This window comes from Phacochoerus africanus, chromosome 11 (assembly GCF_016906955.1).
Source record: "Phacochoerus africanus isolate WHEZ1 chromosome 11, ROS_Pafr_v1, whole genome shotgun sequence".
NCBI lineage: Eukaryota > Metazoa > Chordata > Mammalia > Artiodactyla > Suidae > Phacochoerus > Phacochoerus africanus.
In genome coordinates, this window is record NC_062554.1 from 50,707,929 (window position 1) to 50,728,205 (window position 20,277).

At 39.1% G+C, this 20,277-nt stretch overlaps 1 protein-coding gene and 1 pseudogene across 1 annotated transcript; both read left to right on the forward strand.

The window, feature by feature from the left end:
• The first annotated feature begins 886 nt into the window (after positions 1-886).
• LOC125112127 (olfactory receptor 958-like) lies at positions 887-1,827 on the forward strand (annotated as a pseudogene).
• A 7,581-nt stretch (positions 1,828-9,408) lies between these two features.
• On the forward strand, positions 9,409-10,341 carry LOC125112128 (putative olfactory receptor 10D3). The gene has a single exon (XM_047754369.1). The coding sequence runs from the start codon at positions 9,409-9,411 to the stop codon at positions 10,339-10,341; it is 933 nt and encodes a 310-aa protein (XP_047610325.1).
• The last annotated feature ends 9,936 nt before the right edge of the window (positions 10,342-20,277 follow it).

The window sequence follows — 20,277 nt, forward strand, 5'->3', positions numbered from 1 at the left end:
TTGGCAAGGTTGTTTATGAAGGAATCTAAATTAAAAAGTGAACGATTGCAGGAGTTTCTGCTGTGGCACAGCGGATTTTGCCGGTGGCTCTGGTTGCTGCTGAGGCAATGGTTCAATTCCTGCCTGGCACAGTGGGTTAAGGATCTGGCATTGCTGCAGCTGTGGCAGAGCTGTGACAGCCAGGGAACTTCCATATGCCATGCGTGTACCGCCCCCCCCAAAAAAATTATTGGGCTACATGGTCTTCAAGATCTTCTCAGTTCAGATAATACATCAATTTTTATCTTTCCTTCATCTCCATAGTTATTTTTTCTCTTTTTCCAATTATAGTAGAATGGATTTATGATCTTTGGGTTCTAATTCTGAATCTCTCATGATCTATATATGAGAAACTGAACAAGTTAATTAACGTCCCTAAATCATAATTTCTATATCACCTATGAAATGGAATATTATGCCTATCTTATAGGACTCCATGAAGGCTTAACAAGAAAGTGGTTATAAAAATTCTATAAATACGTCTAATTTTTTTGCTTTTCTTTTCTCACCTCTACTTTGTTTTCCTTTCCTTTCTTTGTCTGTCCCTTCCTTCATCAGTTCTCAATGCTTCCTCTCTCTGTCACGTGCTCTTTTCTATCTGATAATAATAAAACGACGTCTGTCCAGATACCAGTCAAGCTGCCTGTGTTCATTCCTCACCCCAGAGACTGCACCTACTTCTGGAGTATTTGCTGCTCCTAGAGTCTGAGCCACAATAAGCTTTATTCATAGAGTCCATGATTGTCTTTCTTTTTGTGATCTATTGGCAGGAAGCAGTCGATTTTGGTGCCATGGATCATTAACTTATTATCATTCTCCCTTCCCTCCAGAATCAAATCTAACTTCCATGGAGATAACAAATTGCACTTTGGTTAAAGAGTTCATCCTGTTGGGCATCCCACGCACAGAGGGGCAGGAAAATGCGCTCTTCGTTGTCTTCTGGATCTTTTATCTCTGCACTCTGCTAGGAAACTTACTCATCCTGGTAGCTGTGATGTCTGATTCCCACCTCCACACCCCTATGTATTTCTTTCTCTGTAACCTCTCTGTGCTGGACATCGGTTTCTCTTCAGTGAGCACCCCAAAGATGTTGGCCAACCTGCTGGTGAAGGACTGAGTCATCTCCCTGGGTGGCTGCACGTCCCAGGTCTTCTTTTACTACTTCCTTGGCAGCACTGACTGCCTGCTCTACATGGTGATGGCATATGACCAATTTGCTGCCATCTGCCATCCATTGCATTACACCATCCTCGTGAGCCATCGGGCATGTGCCCTGCTGGCTGCTGGCACCTGGATTACTAGCTCTTTTCATGCCACAATTCTCACTACGCTGACCTTCCAATTGCCATACTGTGGGTCTAACGAGGTGACTATTTCTTTTGTGACATCTTTCCTGTCGTCAATTTGGCCTGTGGTAATACCCTCATCATTGAGACAGTGAGCTTCACCAACATTGGCCTTGTGCCCATGACATGCTTCCTCCTCATCCTTATCTCCTACATCCGCGTCACCATTGCAATCTTAAAGATGCACTCTGTGGAGGGGAGATGCAAGGCAGTGTCAACCTGTGCTTCTCACCTCTCAGTGGTTACACTGTTCTTCGGGCCCTGTGCCCTCATCTATACCCAGCCATATCTGAGCAAGGTGCTGGTAACCCCAGTGCAAATCTTTGGCAATGTAGTTACCCCCATGCTGAACCCCACAATCTACACTCTAAGAAACAAAGATGTCAAGGAAGCCCTGAAGAAACTGGCTGGTGGCCAGACTCTTTCAGAAGGAGGTCACTAGTGCATTGGGGGGTAAAGCTGATTTATTTTCCCCCCATTTTTGTATTAAATTAATTTTTTAAAATGCATTTATGAAGTCACCTGGTGATTCAGCAGGTTTAAAGATCTGCCATGGTGTAGATTCGATCCCTGGCCTGGGAACTTCCACATGCTGTGGGTGCAGTCCAAAAATATCTATATTCCTATGACAGTTATAAGGATTTTTCTGCCATAAAGACATATGGGAAGCAATTCTAACCAATATAAACCTGTGACATTTCCCCATCTCACAGACTGGGCATCAGCAAACATTTTCTCTAAATGTCCAGTTAGTAAATATTTTATGCTTTGAGGATGATATTGTTTCTGTCACAAGTACAAAATTCTGTATGGTAGCATGAAAACACTCATTGAAAATATGTAAACTAATGAAACAAGAGAGGTTTGTTTCAATAAAATTTCATTTACACAAATAAGCAGAAGGCAGGATATTCCCCACAGGCCATAGGTTGCTGACCTCTGTCACAGAGGCTAGTCGAATTTGAAATCAGTTTTTTCAAGGCTATATTGATAATGGTTCAAGAGTGGGCTTTGACGTGGGCTGAGTCCCACCAAGGCACAAGTGGAATTATTGAACAGGGATAATCAGGGAAGAGATGGATGTTCTGGAACACAGTGTGTACAGCCTAAGAAGAAAGTCACAGCATCTCAGCAAAAACTGCTCATTGCCACAGATCTGTTGAAATAGGTCCAATGGGTGCCTAGACATATGCTGATACCTTTGATCCTTGTACTGGAGATGGTTTTGTGGCCAATTTTCTTAGGTATGCAGGTAAACAGTCTTCACTCTTGCTCATAAAAACAATCTCCCTCAGAAGTTGCTCAGCTTCCCTCTGTCAGTATCAATCACTCCATTAGCATTGATCTATAAATCACAAAAAGTGATGGAGTGAGCATCCTAGAATAATATTTTTAAAAAAATTATTGGAGTATATTTGACTTACAATGTTGTTAGTTTCAGTGTACAGCAAAGTGAATCACTTAACATATACATACATCTACTCTTTTTCCCCATATAGGTAATCACAGACTATTGAGTAGATTTCCCTATGCTATGTAGTAAGCCCTCATTAATTATCTATTTTATATAAAGTAGTGTGTATATGTTAATCCCATCCTCCTAATTTATTTCCCCCTATAATTTCCCCTATGGTAACTATAAATTTGATTTCAAACTTTTTGAGTTTGTTTCTGTTTGAAAAATAAGTTATTTTGAATAATTTTTATTAGATTCCACATACAAATGATACATATGATATTTGCCTTTGTCTGACTTACTTCACTTAGTATGATAATCTCCAGGTCCATCCATGTTGCTGCAAATAGCATTATTTTGTTCTTTTTTATGGCTGAGTAATGTCCCATTGTATATATGTACCACATCTTCTTTATCCATTCTTCTGTCATTGGGATTTAGGTCGCTTCCATGTCTTGGCTAGTGTAAAAATACTGCTGCACTGAACATTAGGGCGCATGGAACCACCTCCTAGAATAAGAAAATACAAACAAAAATAAACAAATGGGACCTGATTAAACTTAAATGCTTTTGCAGAGCAAAGGAATATTCATTTGAAAAGATTACCAAGCTCTGTCACAAGACATGACTATTTTATCTCAGCTTAGCAGAGCCACAGACAGAGTGAATCTCCTCCTGAGGCCTTTTGTGTGAGTGCTCAGTGGTAAAGAACATGATGTGTGGTGTGTGTGTGCATGTGAGTTACTACAGCCTATTCAGTGGTGAGGCCCTCTGAGGGGGCTGAGAGGGCAAAAGAATAATGCCAGAAATCATGAAGTTTTATGCCCTCTTTGATCTTCGCAGACAGGCAGTGATAGCTTTCATTTGGAACCATATACTTTGCATGTGTTATTCATGCTGCATGTATTTTGGGAACCCATCTTATCTTCCCAACAGGAGGTAAGGCTGTTTACCTCTAGGACACATGCAGTACTAGGTAAAGGATGTCATCCAACAAGTCTTAGAAGATGAAACTGTTAAGTTTGTAATGTATCTTATTACAAGGAAGTTCAGAAGATGCATTGAGGATCACAGTGGCTAACTTAGAGGGCACACAGATAGCAAATTTACAAAGTAATGCCAAAATGTTTTCTGAAGTGACTTCAACAATTACATCCACATGCTCAGTGGATGAGAATTTGTAGCACATCTCATTCTTGTCAACACTTCATGTATATTGACATCCTTCGTAATACTTGCCCATCTGATGGTGTGAAATTGTGTCCATTGTGTTTTCAAATTGTAATACTTGATTATTAACAGAGTTAAGTAGTTTTTAATATGTTTAATAAAAATTTGAGTTTCCTTCTTTGGGAAATTATTTTTTTTAGTTTTCTTTTTAGTATTTTGACTTTTTTTGTCTTTTTTTTTTTTTGCCTTTTCTAAGGGCTGCTCCCGCAGCACATGGAGGTTCCCAGGCTAGAGGTCTAATTGGAGCTGTAGCCGCTGCCCTACACTACAGCCACAGCAACGTGGGATCCGAGCTGTGTCTGCGACCTACACCACAGCTCACGGCAATGCCAGATCCTTAAGCTATTGAGCAAGGCCAGGAATTGAACCTCATGGTTCCTAGTCAGATTCATTAACCACTGTGCCACGACGGGAACTCCTAATATTTTGACTTTTATAAAGTTGATTTATAGTCATTCTATACATATTCTTGATACTAATCTTATATTGACAAAATGCACTGCAAATTTTATTTTTTTAGTTTGTGGTTCCTCTCTATTAGCTTTAAGGAATTTTTATATAATCACTACCTTTATTTTAACGTGAATGGCTATCAAAGTTTTTCTTTATAATCTCTTTCAGAATACTTTTTTTAGAAATCAAAAATTATCTTTAATTTACGTACGTATTTTCTCACAGTTTTGTTTTTCACTTTTAAGCCTTTAACCCACATGGAATTAACTTTTGTTTGATATGAAGTGGGAATTCAATTCCTTTCTACTTAAAAAATATACAAATAGCCAGTTGTCCCAGTACCATTTATTAACTAGTTCATCATTCCCCTATTGTTCTACAATGCCTCTGATATGTCCTCCTTTGACACTCCTTTCTAGGATTTGTGTTATGTAATCACTTCCCCTGGATTTAGTTCTTTCCTTCTAGTGGACAGAATGTGGCAGAAATGATGGGATATCATTTCCAAGATTAAGTTATAAAAGACTGTGGCTTCGATCTTGGGTGTTCTTGCTCTATCTTGTCATCTCCTAGATTGACTGCTTTGGGAGAAGCCAGCTGTTGTGTTGTGAGGCAGTCCTACAGACAGGTCTCAGGTCTGCCAACGGCCACGTGATTAAGCTTAGAAGCAAATCCTTCCCCTGTCAAGCCTTCAAGAAGACTGCAGCCCTAGCCAAGAGGCTGTAACCTGATGAGAGATTCTATGCTTGGATTCCTGACCCGTGGAAACAGTGGGATAATAAATATCAGTACTTTTAAGCCACTAATATTTGGAGTAATTTGTTAAGCAGCAATAGAAACTTACATGCACAAACATTCATATTTTCCATTTCTTTTTTTTTTAGTCTGTTTTAGGTTGTATTTTTCTAAGACTTTATCCACTTTATCAGAGTTTTCAAATTTATTGGAAATACTTTAATATCTCTTATAATTTGCTTAACTCCTTATGCTTCTGTCCTATTTTTCATTCCTTATATTGCTGATATGTGCCTTCTCTGTTTTGATATTTTTTCAAAATAATCTTTGCAGAGGTATATCTATTTTCTTAGTATTTTCAAAAGTCAAAAATTGGCATTGTTGATCTCTTTTTATTTTCTCTATTTCATTACTTTATCCTTTTATTTATTTTTGTTCTTTAAAAACAATATGGCTTTCAGCTACATAAAAGACCAACAACTCTCACGTTTCAAACATCTGTTCTTAAGAGGAAAGGTTCTTGACTCTTTACAGAAGAGAAATTCCATATTTAACTAACAAATCTTGTATATGTTGAATAAGTTATTAACAAATATTTCTTGCTAAATAAAATTCTGGAAAATCATGTGGAGAACAATTTTAAGTTCAGGAAAATTAACTCTGCCAGTTGAGACAACTGCTTGTTAGAGAGTCTGATAATGGAAATTGCATTTCCAAATCAAAATATCATAGTTTGAAAAACAGAAAGGCTATGGAGAAATTGAGATAAAGTATTTGAAAAGTAGATATTTAAAACCTGAGATATTTGGTTATTTCTCATTCTATTTATTTATTTATTTTTTGTCTTTTTGCCTTTTCTAGGGCTGCTCCCGCGGCACATGGAGGTTCCCAGGCTAGGGGTCTAATCGGAGCTGTAGCCAATGGCCTATGCCAGAGCCACAGCCACAGCAACACAGGATCCGAGCTGCATCTGTGACCTACACCGCAGCTCACGGCAACGCCGGATCCTTAACCCACTGAGCAAGGCCAGGGATCAAACCTGCAACCTCATGGTTCTTACTCCGATTCATTAACCACTGAGCCACGACGGGAATTCCAGTTATTTCTCATTCTAAAAATATACCCTGAAACTGAGGAAATAGTTTCTACATGTGTCCTAAGATTGAGCTGTTCCTCTCACCTTTTCTCTTCTTTAAGGTCAATCACAGAAATAGAAAATATAGATGGGCTTTATCGTATTCATATCACAGTAATGGCACAAGGGTGGAATTACCATATTCTGCTTCAACCAGATCATCTACTCATTCCTAATTACTCCCTTTGCTCTGCAACTCCCTTGAATCAAGACTCATTCAAGAATGGAATCCCAAGGGCTCACAAAGCATTTAAATCTCCACATATGAGAAAACAATGTAGCTACTATGTCATGGAAAAAAATCTTTGCAGAGCACAGAGGTACTTTCAGCTTTCTGTTATTTAATCTTAATTTATTTCACTAAGAAGAAAGAACTTTCCAGATCATAGGAAGAGATTCCTGACCCTGGCTTATGGTGTGATGTCACAGGCAAATTTGGATGGAAGACCCTAGAGAGATAATAAAAGGATTAAACGTCCTCCTTGTAAGTCACATAAGTGCCACCATCATCTCTTTTTTCCCCCAATCTTTTCTTCCTCAAAAGTATACAGTGGAAAGGAGAACCTGGAGCTCTCGGTTTACAAACCGGTATCAGCCTTCAGGATGAACATGAACCTGGGGTTCCTGGGCATAAGAATAGGACATGGTTTGCTTAGTTTGTTGTTCAACTCACCACATTGCCTCATCAACTCCAAAACTCCTTTCTTATTACTGCCTTTTACAATCAGAGTTTTGGATTTGATGCAACATGACTAAAACGTTGGACACTCTAAAAGAGCCTACACCAGGCTACCTACAGTCCAATTCTTTCTGTAATGTCTGACTCCTCTGGATGAACTATCCAGGACATTTTTTCAAGACAGTATAGATTATGTAGCTCTTGTCTTAAGTCGCCTCAGCTTTTTTTTTTTTTTTCGTCTTTTTGTCTTTTTTTATTCTTTAGTGCCACACTCGTGGCATATGGAGTTACCCAGGCTAGGGGTCTAATCGGAGCTATAGTCTCCAGCCTAAGCCACAGTTACAGCAATGCCAGATCCAAGCTGCATCTGGAACCTACACCACAGCTCACAGCAATGCCAGATCCTTAACCCACTGAGCCAGGCCAGGGATTGAACCTGCAATCTCATGGTTCCTAGTCGGATATGTTTCTTCTGCACCATGATGGGAGCTCCGTATCGGTTCAGCTTTTAGAGCACAGTGCAAAGCTTCTTCTTGGGGACAAGTGCCAGGAAGGTAAACAGAGAAACTCCAAATATTCAGAGGATGGTACAAAAGAGGAATAAGCTTCTTTACAGGCTTGTTTAGGAAGACTAATATCTGATAGTGTCATATAAGTTCTTGTACAAGATAAATGAATGATAGCCTTTTTTTCCCCAGTTGTTCAGTTGTGAGTCTTCTCATTCAACGAAAAACTTAAAAATTAGAAGAATTTATAGATTATGAAATAAGAATAATAAGGCAGGAGTTGCCGTCGTGGTGCAGTGGTTAACGAATCCGACTAGGAACCATGAGGTTGCGGGTTCGACCCTGCCCTTGCTCAGTGGGTTAAGGATCCGGCGTTGCCGTGAGCTGTGGTGTAGGTTGCAGATGCGGCTCGGATCCCGCATTGCTGTGGCTCTGGCGTAGGCCGGTGGCTACAGCTCTGATTAGACCCCTAGCCCGGGAACCTCCATATGCCAAGGGAGCGGCCCAAGAAATAGCAAAAAGACAAAAAAAAAAAAAAAGAATAATAAGGCATCAAGAAAAATTTAAAATATGCATATAAAAGAGACAATTAAAGAGATAACACGGAGTGCCCATTGTGGCTCGGTGGGTTAAAAACCCGACGTAGTGTCCATGAGGATATGGGTTCAATCCCTGGCCTCACTCAGTGGGTTAAGGATCCGGCTTTGCCACAAGCTGCAGTGCATGTCACAGATGCAGCTCAGATCTAATATTGCTGTGGTTATGGTGTAGGTTGGCAGCTACAGCTCTGATTCAACCCCTAGCCCAGGAACTTCCATATGCCACAGGTGTGGCCCTAAAAAGAAAAAGAAAAAGAAAAAGAAAAAGAAACTTTTCTGTGCCAGGCACTGTTTTCTCTTTTCTGTACTGAGGGTATAGCAGTACACATTGAAAGTATTTCCTTTTCTAGTCTTTATGTTTGTGTGTGTGGTGGTAATGGTGGTGTTGCAGATCTTCATCTGGGTTTCTATCCATTCCTTTCTAAGGAGGAAGAGGAGCATTTTTAGAGCCTGGTGACATCAAAAGGAGAAACATGAATAATATGGGAGAGGGTGGGGCAAATTTTGACAAGGTCACTAATGGCACAGTCCATCACAGATGGGCACAGTGGGAAGACCCATGTAAGAAAAAACAAGGACTTAGATCCCTAGCTCTGCAACTACAGTAAATTCAATTTAGGAGAGTTATTTAGCCTTTTGAAATGTTCAGATGTTTCCTTATCTATAGATTTATTTCAGAGGGTTACTGTGAGGCTTACATGAACTGAGATTATGTTGTGTAAGCATTTCAAACTGTAATGTAGTGATTTTTTAACCCTATGGCTCACCAAAAACAGAGAGAGAAAATGTAATTTTGTCAGTGGAAGTGACTTACAAATGTAGTGATTCATGTCTCCAGAGATATGAAAGAGCCTCTGGCTGATTCTCAGGCTTCTGATACCCCTCCACTCTGGGGGAGAATATGTTTGTGTGGGCACCTCCCTTCCCTTTAAAATCCTAGCCCCAACATGATTTTTTAAAGTACTATTTTAATAAAAGGTGTTTGCATCTAGGATCAGTACAACAAAAATATTTGATACAGAAATTATTAAGTTTGCTATGGTAGCTACATTCTGGTTTAAATGTCCCGTACTTCGGATCATAAGTAGTATTTCCATAACTTTGAACTCAAGCACTGTCATTTAAACCATAGGTTTCACTCCCAGCACATTCGCCCCATTGACATCAAGCCAGGGAGTTCTTGCATGTCCTCTGCTTCCTCTTCCTCCCCCAAGACTGGTTCTCACGGAGATGAAGAACTGCTCGGTGGTGACTGAGTTCGTCCTATTGGGAATCCCACACACAGAGGGACTGGAGACTGTACTTTTCATCTTGTTCTTGCCCTTCTATGCCTGCACCCTGCTGGGAAATTTGTCTATCCTTGTGGCTGTTCTTTCTTCTACTCGCCTTCACACACCAATGTATTTCTTCCTGGGGAACTTGTCTGTGTTTGACATGAGTTTCTCCTCTGTGACTTGTCCTAAAATGCTGCTCTATCTCATGGGGCTGAGCCCACTCATTTCCTACCAGGACTGTGCCTCCCAGCTCTTCTTCTTCCACTTTCTTGGCAGCATTGAGTGCTTCTTGTATACCGTGATGGCCTATGACCGCTTCACTGCCATCTGCTACCCTCTGCAATACATGGTCATCATGAACCCTAGAATCTGTGTGGCCTTGGCTGTGGGCACATGGCTGTTAGGATGCATCCATTCCAGTGTCCTCACGTTGCTCACCTTCACCTTGCCGTATTGTGGTCCCAATGAAGTGGATCACTTCTTTTGTGATATCCCAGCACTCTTACCCTTGGCCTGTGCTGATACATCCTTGGCCCAGCGGGTGAGCTTCACCAATGTTGGCCTAGTATCTCTCGTCTGCTTTCTCCTAATTCTTATGTCCTACACTCGAATCACAATCTCTATCCTGCGTATTCAATCAACTGAGGGCCGTCGCCGAGCCTTCTCTACGTGCAGTGCCCACCTCATGGCCATCCTCTGTGCCTATGGGCCCATCATTACTGTCTATCTGCAGCCTACCCCTAACCCCATGCTGGGAACTGTAGTTCAGATTCTAATGAATCTTGTAGGACCAATGCTGAACCCTTTGATCTATACCTTGAGGAACAAAGAAGTAAAAACAGCCCTGAAAAAAATATTGCATAGGACAAACCACATCCCTGAGATTTAATAAGAATGTATGGATGGGCTGAGGATGTGGAATTCTTTATGCCCCAAGATGGGAAATTTGGCTCTGGAATCCTTACATGTTGTTCTTCCAGGGCATGCTGAGTGGTGTGGACTGGTGTGTCATAATGCTTCATCATTTTGTCTATTTTATTTTCTAGTATTACCTCAGACCCCCTTCCCATAGCTTCAAAATAAAATAGTTTTAATTGTCATTATTTTTATATTATTCTGAGAAGAATCTCTTGCCACTAAAAGGGGGGTGATGTTTGCCACTACACCATTTTTTCCACCTTTCCCACTTTTCTTCCCACTCATCTAGGTGTGAGACTGAGCCTATGAGGAATGGGAATAAATAGAAGAAAGTGGTTTTAAATAACTGAGAGCAGGATAGGATTTCCTCTCTTTTCATATTAACAGACTCAATTCCAGAAGCAAAATAAAGTATTTTCTTTTTCCTCCTCAACTGTATAAAAATCCTGGGGAAAAGATCAAAATTCAAAAACAGAAATGCGGTTTCTACTAAATGCATGTGGCTTTTGCATCATCAGAAAGTCGAGAAATCATTAAGTTGAACTATTGTAAGTTGGGGACTATCTGTATATAATTGTTTTAAATAGCTCCTTCACCCATTTAAGCTTCAATTTTTTGTGTTTGGTTCAGTAGTATAAAGATTATTATTTATGGAGCCCTTACTACTTGTTAGATGTTACACTAAATGCTATACAAAATGATCTCATTTGATCCTCAATTTATGGATGAATTTCTAAGGCTTCAAGGGGAAAAAAAAGTTTTCTGCTTAAGATCACACAGGTAGAACACAACAGGGCCAAATTATGGAGCTGAAACTTTTTGCTCTTAAATGTTAAGAAACTGCTTCCCAAATGCTTAGGAATCTTTCTAGTTGAGAAGAGATAAAGTACTAAACAGGAACACTTACACGTTTTTCACATGCCAAACCAGGAAAAGAAATTACCCTCAATAAGCACACTTTTCCTACCCTTATGAAGAAATGGTAATCAAAGGAGTCAGTGGTGTGTTTAACTTACTGTGGCTCTGGCCCCATGGCGAGATATGATGGACACCGATTAGGATCCAGCACAACAGAAAAGCAAAGAGGGCCACATTGCAACTGGAAGTTCTACATCTTTTTCTATGTCTTTTTGCAGAATGAAAGGAGGGAAGGAGCTATAAACGAAGGCCCTGGACTCTTTGTATCATCTAAGGAACTTGAAAAGAGGAGAGAGGACTAAGGCTATGAAAAGGAGAAAGAGCTGGAGGAAAAACCTCTGTCTCCAATCAAACGTCTACCTTCTGCCTCCTTCTATCACCTATGATCTCCATCCCCTTTGTTAGGAAGGTGCCTGGACCATGAGAGAGAGAGAGATGCTATTTTCCTTGTGTTGATTCTTCATCTGATATGGACCATGACTCTTTTCTAGCAGCTCCCAAGCCTCCTTCTGAGAGCCACACTATTTTATGCACTGAGCCTGGTGCATTTACCTTCTAAGAAACTTCAGAAACATCCTAAAGGCTCTGTTATTGGAGAGAGAGGGCATCCTACCAAAAATCCAAGAGTCCCTTGGTGGTTTCCAACTTTACTCAAGGATAGAGGAATAACAGCGATGGGATTTCATTTTTTTTGGGGGGGCTGCACCCCCAGCATGTGGAAGTTCCTGGGCCAGGGATCAAACCCAAGACACAGCAGTGACCTGAGACACATCAGTGACATTGTAGAAGTTATGCGTCCTCTACAAATTCATTGAGATTGTTCCCAATCACAGCAGAAAACTCCTGAATGTTTTCTTTTGTTGTTTAAACTTGCTGAAAAGAGACATTTTATGCTTTAATTCCTCCTCCCTCTTTATTTCTTAATTAGAAACACATTTTTCTATGGCAGCCACCCCTCTGGATTTCCTCTAGGCTGAGCTGTCTACTTTAGACAATAAAGTAATTACCTTCATAAAGAAGAGTCAGGTCCAGCATCTTCCGGAGACTGCTCCCTTTCTCTCCCTCAAGTCACCTTCAAATAGTCTGAAAAATATTAAAGTGAAAAATCTTTTATTTCAGGAATATTTAAACACACACTTTAACAAAACACTTACAAAACAAGCTTATTCAGTTTATCCAAGAGTTTCTCCTCTGAACCCCCTGATTAGGAGATGCCAGGAAGCCTAAGGCCTGCCAGTCTATGGTGGAAGCATTAAAGTACAACTTATTGATGTCTCTTAAGGAGGATTCAGACCCTGTGAGCTCACTGATACTCTTATTACTATTATAATGAAACAAGGAAGAGGAACACAAAATTTGTACAGGGAGACAAGTTTCCATCAATGTTCTGGTCAACCCTGCTGGTCAGACCTCACATTCCAAAGTATCTTATCTTTTTCATGGTTGAAATTCTGCTATTGAAAATGAATTTCCTGGAGTTCCCATTGTGGCTCAGTGTTAATGAATCCGACTAGGAACCATGAGGTTGCGGGTTCCATCCCTGGCCATGCTCAGTGGGTTAAGGATCCAGCATTGCTGGATATAGGTATAGGTCGCAGACGTGGCTTGGATCCCATGCTGCTGTGGCTGTGGTGCAGGCTGGTGGCTACAGCTCCGATTAGACCCCTAGCCTGGGAACCTCCATATGTCACGTGTGTGGCCCTAAAAAGACCAAAAAAAAAAAAAAACAAAAAAAAAGAAAAAAAAGAAAACGAATTTCCTCTCAAATTTTACATTGTCTTTTCAAAAATACTCCCCTGAAAGTAACAGAGATGATATGTCTGAGAAAGTTTGTCATTTATGGTTGAGGGATGAAACAAAATGCAGATGAGTAGCTACAGACTTATATTTGTCCAGATTTCAATGTGGCTAAAGGTCAGCCCAAAGTACTCAGATCTCTTTTTCCACAAGACATACTGGAGAAGCAATTCAATTGATATTTATTAAATGTTTGTTTTACAGTAGATACTATTTTCATGTTAAGTGTATAAAGATGAATAAGCCCGTGCCCTGAAGGATTCCATCATTGGATGTTTAGAATCAGGTATAAATAAAAAAACAGAATCAGACATAATAGACTTGTCTGTAATAAAATGTGAGAACAAAAGAAAACACATTTTAGAGCTTTCCATGTGCTAGGTATTATCCTTAAGCACTTTACTTAGAGTAGCTCATTTGATCCTCACTATAATCTTATTAAGTATTAACAGTAGTCTTTTCCCCATTTTATACATGAGAAAAATAGAGACACAGAGAAGTTAAGTAATTTTCCCAGCTAGTAATTCACAAAACTAGGAATAAAAGTCCTATGATCTGGACAAACCACAAAATGGGAGAAAATATTTGCAAATGAAATGATTGACAAGGGATTAATCTCCAAAATATACAATCACCTCTTGCAGCTCAATATATAAAAAAAAAAGAAATAACACAACCCAAAATTGGGTAGGAGATCTAAACAGACATTTCTCCAAAGAAGACATATAGAAGGCCAAAAAACACATGAAAAAGATGTCCAACATCCTTAATTATTAGAGAAATGCAAATCAAAACTACTATGAGGTACCACCTTACACCAGCCAGAATGGGCATTATCAAAAATTCTACAAAAAGTAAATTATGGAGAGAGTGAGGAAAAAAGGGAACCCTTTTACACTGTTGGTGGGAATGTAAATTGGTGCAACAACTATGGAAAACAGTATGGAGATTCCTCAGAAAACTAAAAATAGAACTACCATATTATTCAGAAATCCCACACCTGGGCATCTATCCAGAGAAATCCATAATTTGAAAGATACATGCAGCCTAATTTTCATTGCAGCACCATTTACAATAGCTAAGACATGGAAGCAAACTAAATATTCATAAACAGAGAAATGGATAAAGAAGATGTGGTACATATATACAATGGAATATTACTGTCATAAAAAGAATGAAATAATGCCATTCGCAGCAACATGGATGGACTTGGAAATTATCATACTAAGTGAAGTTATTTAGACAGTGAAAGACATCATATGATATCACTTATATGTGGAATCTAAAAAAAGGATACAAATGAACTTATTTGCAGAACAGAAACAGACACACAGACTTTTAAAAACATGGTTATCAAAGGGGACAGGGTTCGGGGTAGGGGAATGGACTGGGGGTTTGGGATTGTCATATGCACACCGTGGTATATAGAATGACTGAACAATGGGGACCTGCTGTATAGCACAGAGAGCTCTGTCCAATATGCTTTGATAATCTATGTAGGAAAAGAATAGGGAAGAGAAGGGATGCATCTATCTGTATAACTGAATCACTCTGTTGTACAGAGGAAGTTATCACAGTTTTGTTAATTAACTACATTTCAACAAAACTTAAAAAAAAAAAAAAAAAGGAAGTCTTACGGTCTGACTCCTGTGCCCTTCCTTTCAACAGTTACACACTATGACATTAACATAAACCCAGAGAAGCTATAAAGGCTTGGAGGAATGAGTGATCATCTCTGCTAGGGACCTTTGGAAAGGCTTTGTGGAAGAGGAGACATGTGATCCAGGCTTGTTCTAACTTCCTCTGTGTAATATGCCATATCATAATGATATCTCTGATTGGCTTAGGCTTAGCTCTTCACTGAGTCATGGCATTATGTAAATCCAGATTTGAAGGCTTACTGAAAATGTAATAGAGACAGAAGAAACTAGGCTAGATCCCAAGGTTATTTTATGCCTTGACCCGGAGGCTGAAGACATAGGTTGCTTATGAGGGTCTGCTCCTCGCCCATTGTGATGTCTGAGATGTCATTTTCCACTCCTTGAAAAGCACAGGAATGAGACTGAATCAAGACGTGAGCCTCAGCAGTCAGAAGGCTCTCCTTATATGTCTTTGAGAGTCTTGAGCTACCCTCTCAGGTGACACTTATTATTCAAGGAGCTATGATATACATTGTAGTAGATTCCATTGTAGCCTCACTGAGTCACAGCTCTGACTCCAAGGGAGACCATGGAGTCATCAGGGTACTGCAAAAAGCACAACTGCATTGTTTCTCCAACACAAGTCAATACATCCGGAACAGGCTGGAGAAAGACAGTAGCTGATGCTCATCAAGTTAACCAGGACCAAATTGCTGTGTTCATGATGCTCAGTTTTGACTCAGTCATTAATCAGTTTTCCTTGAGCTCATGGGCAGAATCTCTGGATAAACTATAGACTTATGAAAAAAAAAAAAATACCCAGATTCAAAACCTGGTATCTTATGGGGAAAATGAAGATAGTAATTCTACCTACCTCATAGGATTACTGTAAGGATTACAGGATAAAATGTCTTAAAAGCACTTCTTAGAATGCCTGGAATATATTAACTGCTTAAACAATATCAGCCACACTTTTTTTGCAGTTACACCCTCGGCATAGGGATGTTTCCAGGCCAGCGATCAAATCTGAGCCACAGCCGCGACCTACACCACAGCTGCAGTAATGCTGGATCCTTAACCCACTGTGCCAGGCTAAAGACCGAACCCTTGCCTTGGTAGCAACCTAAGCCACTGCAGAGACAATGCCAGACCCTTAACTCACTGCTCCACAGTGAAAACTCCTCAGCTACATTTTTTTCATAGAATCTTATGGATTTTCAGGAATATCTAATAACCTCTATTCCTTTTCAAATGAAGAATTTTAGAGCTAGAAAAAGAGAGTTATGATCCCTAATAATTACCGTATAAAACATTAGTTAAACTATTGAATGCATTGTATAAACTCATGTTCTGCTTTATAAACCATAAATTTAAATTCATGATTCAATGAAACATAATAACTAATTAGGGAGTTCCTGTCGTGGCGCAGTGGTTAACAAATCTGACTAGGAACCATGAGGTTGCAGGTTTGATCCCTGGCCTTGCTCAGTTGATTAAGGATCCGGCATTGCCGTGAGCTGTGGTGTAGGTTGCAGATGCGGCTCGGATCCAGCGTTGCTGTGGCCCTGGCGTAGGCCAGCGGCTTCAGCTCCGATTAGACCCCTAGCCTGGGAACTTCCATATGCCACAGGAGTGGCCCAAGAAATGGCAAAAAGACAAAAATAAATAAATAAATAAATAAAAACTAATTAAACCGAAGTTACACAGTGTGTCCTTTCCTAAAATTTGTCCTTATTTGAGCTTTTATCTAGAAAGAACTACATCACTTAAGGAAAAATTTAACCTCTGTAATATTAAAAAAAAAAACAAAAACAAAAACAGAAAGATGAGTAGTAACATGGGAAAATGGAAGAAATGTTAAAATCCAGAAGAATCCTTATGTCTTGTATTTGTATAATGTATTTTAATTATTATGTACAAGTAAACAAACATGAGAATTATTTAAGGTACATTTATGGGCAGGTAAATTGAGATTCAGAGCAATTGAAGCATCCTAGGACCAAACAAATAGAGAAACTAGTAGGATTAGGAGAACACTTATTCCTATAACTTATTGAGTACTTTTCCAGTCTAGAACTCTAATCCCTGAGTCTAATGGTTTCAAGTCAATTCAATCTCAATGACTAGGTATGCACTACCAAGTCCTAAAATATATATCAGGAAATAAAAAAGAAAAGAAAATTTATCCTGGTCTTTAAAAGCATGCAATCCAGGAAAACAGACACACAAACTCATATATACCTATCTGTCTCTGTCTGTCTGTCTGTCTGTCTATCTTGAGCTCTTGAGTGGAAAATTAACACCTGCTACAGATGGAGGTCATGGGAGTTCCCTTGGATTTTTTCAATTTTTTCAATTCTTCCTCATATTCCTCATTAATACATGTAGAAGGCTCTGGTGGTGGTGGTGCCAAAACCAGTCTCTGTTCCTTGTGGGATCACCTGTTTAAGGACCTCTTCTCCCCATGTGTTGGTGTGATACTTCCCATGCCTTTCTTTCCTGGATCAACAGAATATCCCTTGGCCATTGGCATAAAATAGTTAATGTGGAAGATAAATAAATGTTCTCAAAAGGGTGTTATAAGCCAGGATAGAGGGACTTAAAAGGTAGAACTTGAATGATGGGTAGAATGGATACAAGTTAGCCTACTGAGGGAGGATATCAAATTTGGTATAATAAAGTCCCTAATTTAAATCAAAGAGATAAACATCACTGGTATCTCTGGCCTTATTGCAAACTATGATCATAAACCTAAATATACACAAAGTAATTTGGGGTTTGTAAAATTATTCTACACAAACCATTTGATTTTATTCTCAAAATAAACCTTCGATGCTGGAAAAGTATAGATATTATTTGCTCTTAAAACCAGGTGCCAAAGAGAGATAGATGGTCACAAATAACTTAGGAAGGTAAACAGATTACTCTCTGAGACTAATAGTTTAAAACCAATGCACAGTATATCAGAGAAATAAACTTTAAGGAGTTTAATGTGTTCTGGTCTAGCCAAAATTGACTGTAATCCAAATAATTTATTAGTTAGTGTCAATTTAGTCCACTCACTCAGGATTCTGTAACAAAAATACCATATGCTGGGTGGCTTAAACTACACTTATTTCTCTACAGTCTCGGAGGCCGGAAAGTCCAAGAGCAAGGCGCCACACGATTTGGTGTCTGGTGAGAGCCTGCTTCCTGGTTCATAGGTAGCCAACTTTTAGCTGTGTCCTCACATGGTAGAAAGGACAAAAGAGCTCTTTGTCATCTTTTTCTTTTAAATTTCTGGCTATGCCTGTGGCATGCAGAAGTTCAGGGGGCCAGGAATTGAACCCAAGCCACAATAGTAACAATGATGAATCCTTAACCACTAGGCCACCAGAAAACAGGGTCTCTTATTATAATGACAGTAATCCTATTCAACAGGGCTCTGCCCTCATGACCTAACCATCTACCAAAGCCCCTCCCAGCAAGGCCATCACATTAGGAGTTAGGACTTCAGCATATGCATTTTAGGACACAAGCATTCAATCCACAGCAGATGGACAATGTGTAAGGTAGGTAGGAATAAAGCCCCAGGATCATAAAAATGATACATTTTTAACAAAAATAGTTATAGCTAAAATAAAATCAAGAGATAATGAATCTAAACAAATGAATTGATAGACTCCAAGTATTCTGGTTTCAAGGTCAAGCTCATCCTTATGTAGAAAGGAATAAAGGACATTGTAGCCAATTGATTCTAAATATTACCAGCCCATTGGAAAACTACTTACATTGAGCTAGGAATACAACGGCTATTTAAAATATCTAATTTGGTGATTTATTAGCTCTGGTCTATGGTATAGTGTGAAAGTATGATAAAATTTCCACCAGTCAATGGCAAAACTGAAATTTTAATGTTGGTTTTGCTTTTCCTTAGAATGAACATATTTTTCCTCTAAAACTATATGTCCTTCTATCTCTTTTTTAATGGTAGCTTTAGTGTTCATTATAAGAAGTAGGTAATTCCATATGCAGTTCTAATTGATTTTTTCTTTTAAAAATTACTAATAAAATCCAAAGCACAAGAAAAACTTATTCTGTTCAACTTGATCCAATTCACCAATTTTCCTTTTGATTTTTCTAGATAGTGGGCAATTAGGATTAAGATTTTAAATTGAACTTTTGACATTCAGCTATCCCACATGCAGCAGAATATTTCTTTTAGCGATTATAACTATCTTGGATTAATGGAAAGCTAATAAATTAGGATTCCGGTTTTATGCCTCAGCTTTATGTACTTGATTAATGTGAAATCAACCCCCCTGAGAGATCAATTTCCTTTCCACATGTGGAGAAAATTAAGTTTCCAAGACTACAAAACTCAATGTCAGATGTCTGGACTGTGACAGACTTGCTAAGGTTACGCATATCAGCCTATTCTGTTCTTTGAAACAGCTGCTAGGCTTTTCCTGATGTTGCATCAATACATACTGCTGAATTTTGCACTCTTATCTTCATTGGACTGATAAAAAAAAGTAACTTAAAGATTTAAAGACTTAAAGCTAAGACATATACCTAAGAAAATGGAATAATTTGGGTGGAGCTGATCTTCAAAACTAAGTCTTCTGATTTTGGTCCTATTCACATGCCATTAGCCAGTGTTTCTTAAAATATTCCATTGAAGTGACTCTAAAGGCTATGAAGAGAAAATTATGTAGGATAGGATGAAGTTGGGAGGGAATAGGGGATGCTGGGGAGAGGACAGCTATCTCGAAATTATCTGCATCAATCTTAGAAATTTTCTAAGCTCTCATTTTATATTAAAGGTTATTCAAAATTTTGATTCATAAATATTTTATGTTATTGCTGTTATTTTGCTTTTTAGGGCCTCACCCGCGGCATATGGAATTTCTCAGGCTAGGGGTCAGATCGGGCCTGTAGCTGTCAGCCACAGCCACAGCAACACTAGATCTGAGCTGTGTCTGTGACCTACACTGTAGTTCAGGCAATGCCGGATCCTTAACCCACTGAGCAAGGCCAGGGACAAAAAATGCATCTTCATGGATACTAGTCGGGTTCATTACACTGAGCCACTATAGGAACTCCAATATTTTATGTTCTAGTCCATAATAAATTCATTTTTATTTTTAAATAATTTTCCATCCTCCAAATTTCAAGTTATTTCAGACTTTATCAAGATGAATCCTTATGTGTTCTGCTGCATCATGAACTCCAGGTCCAGTTTGGATTAATCTGTTTCCAGACAATACAGTTTGAAAAGCAGGGCTCTGCACCATGTTATTTCCTCTTAATTTGGTCATTTAAAAAGATAATTGCAAAAAAAAAGTAAAAATAAAAAGATAACTGCTTTTTTTCTCTTCCTTCTCTCTTCCCCTATTTTTCTTTCTCCACACACACGCAAGAGAATTGCTTGAATGTGTGAGGGAACCTCCTCATCTCATTAGAAATTGGCCCAAGACAACTACTACAATCCAAAGAGCAGACAGTTAATGCCATCATGGCAAACACCCTAGATCCATTTCTATTGGTTATAACATTGCTCCTACTCCATT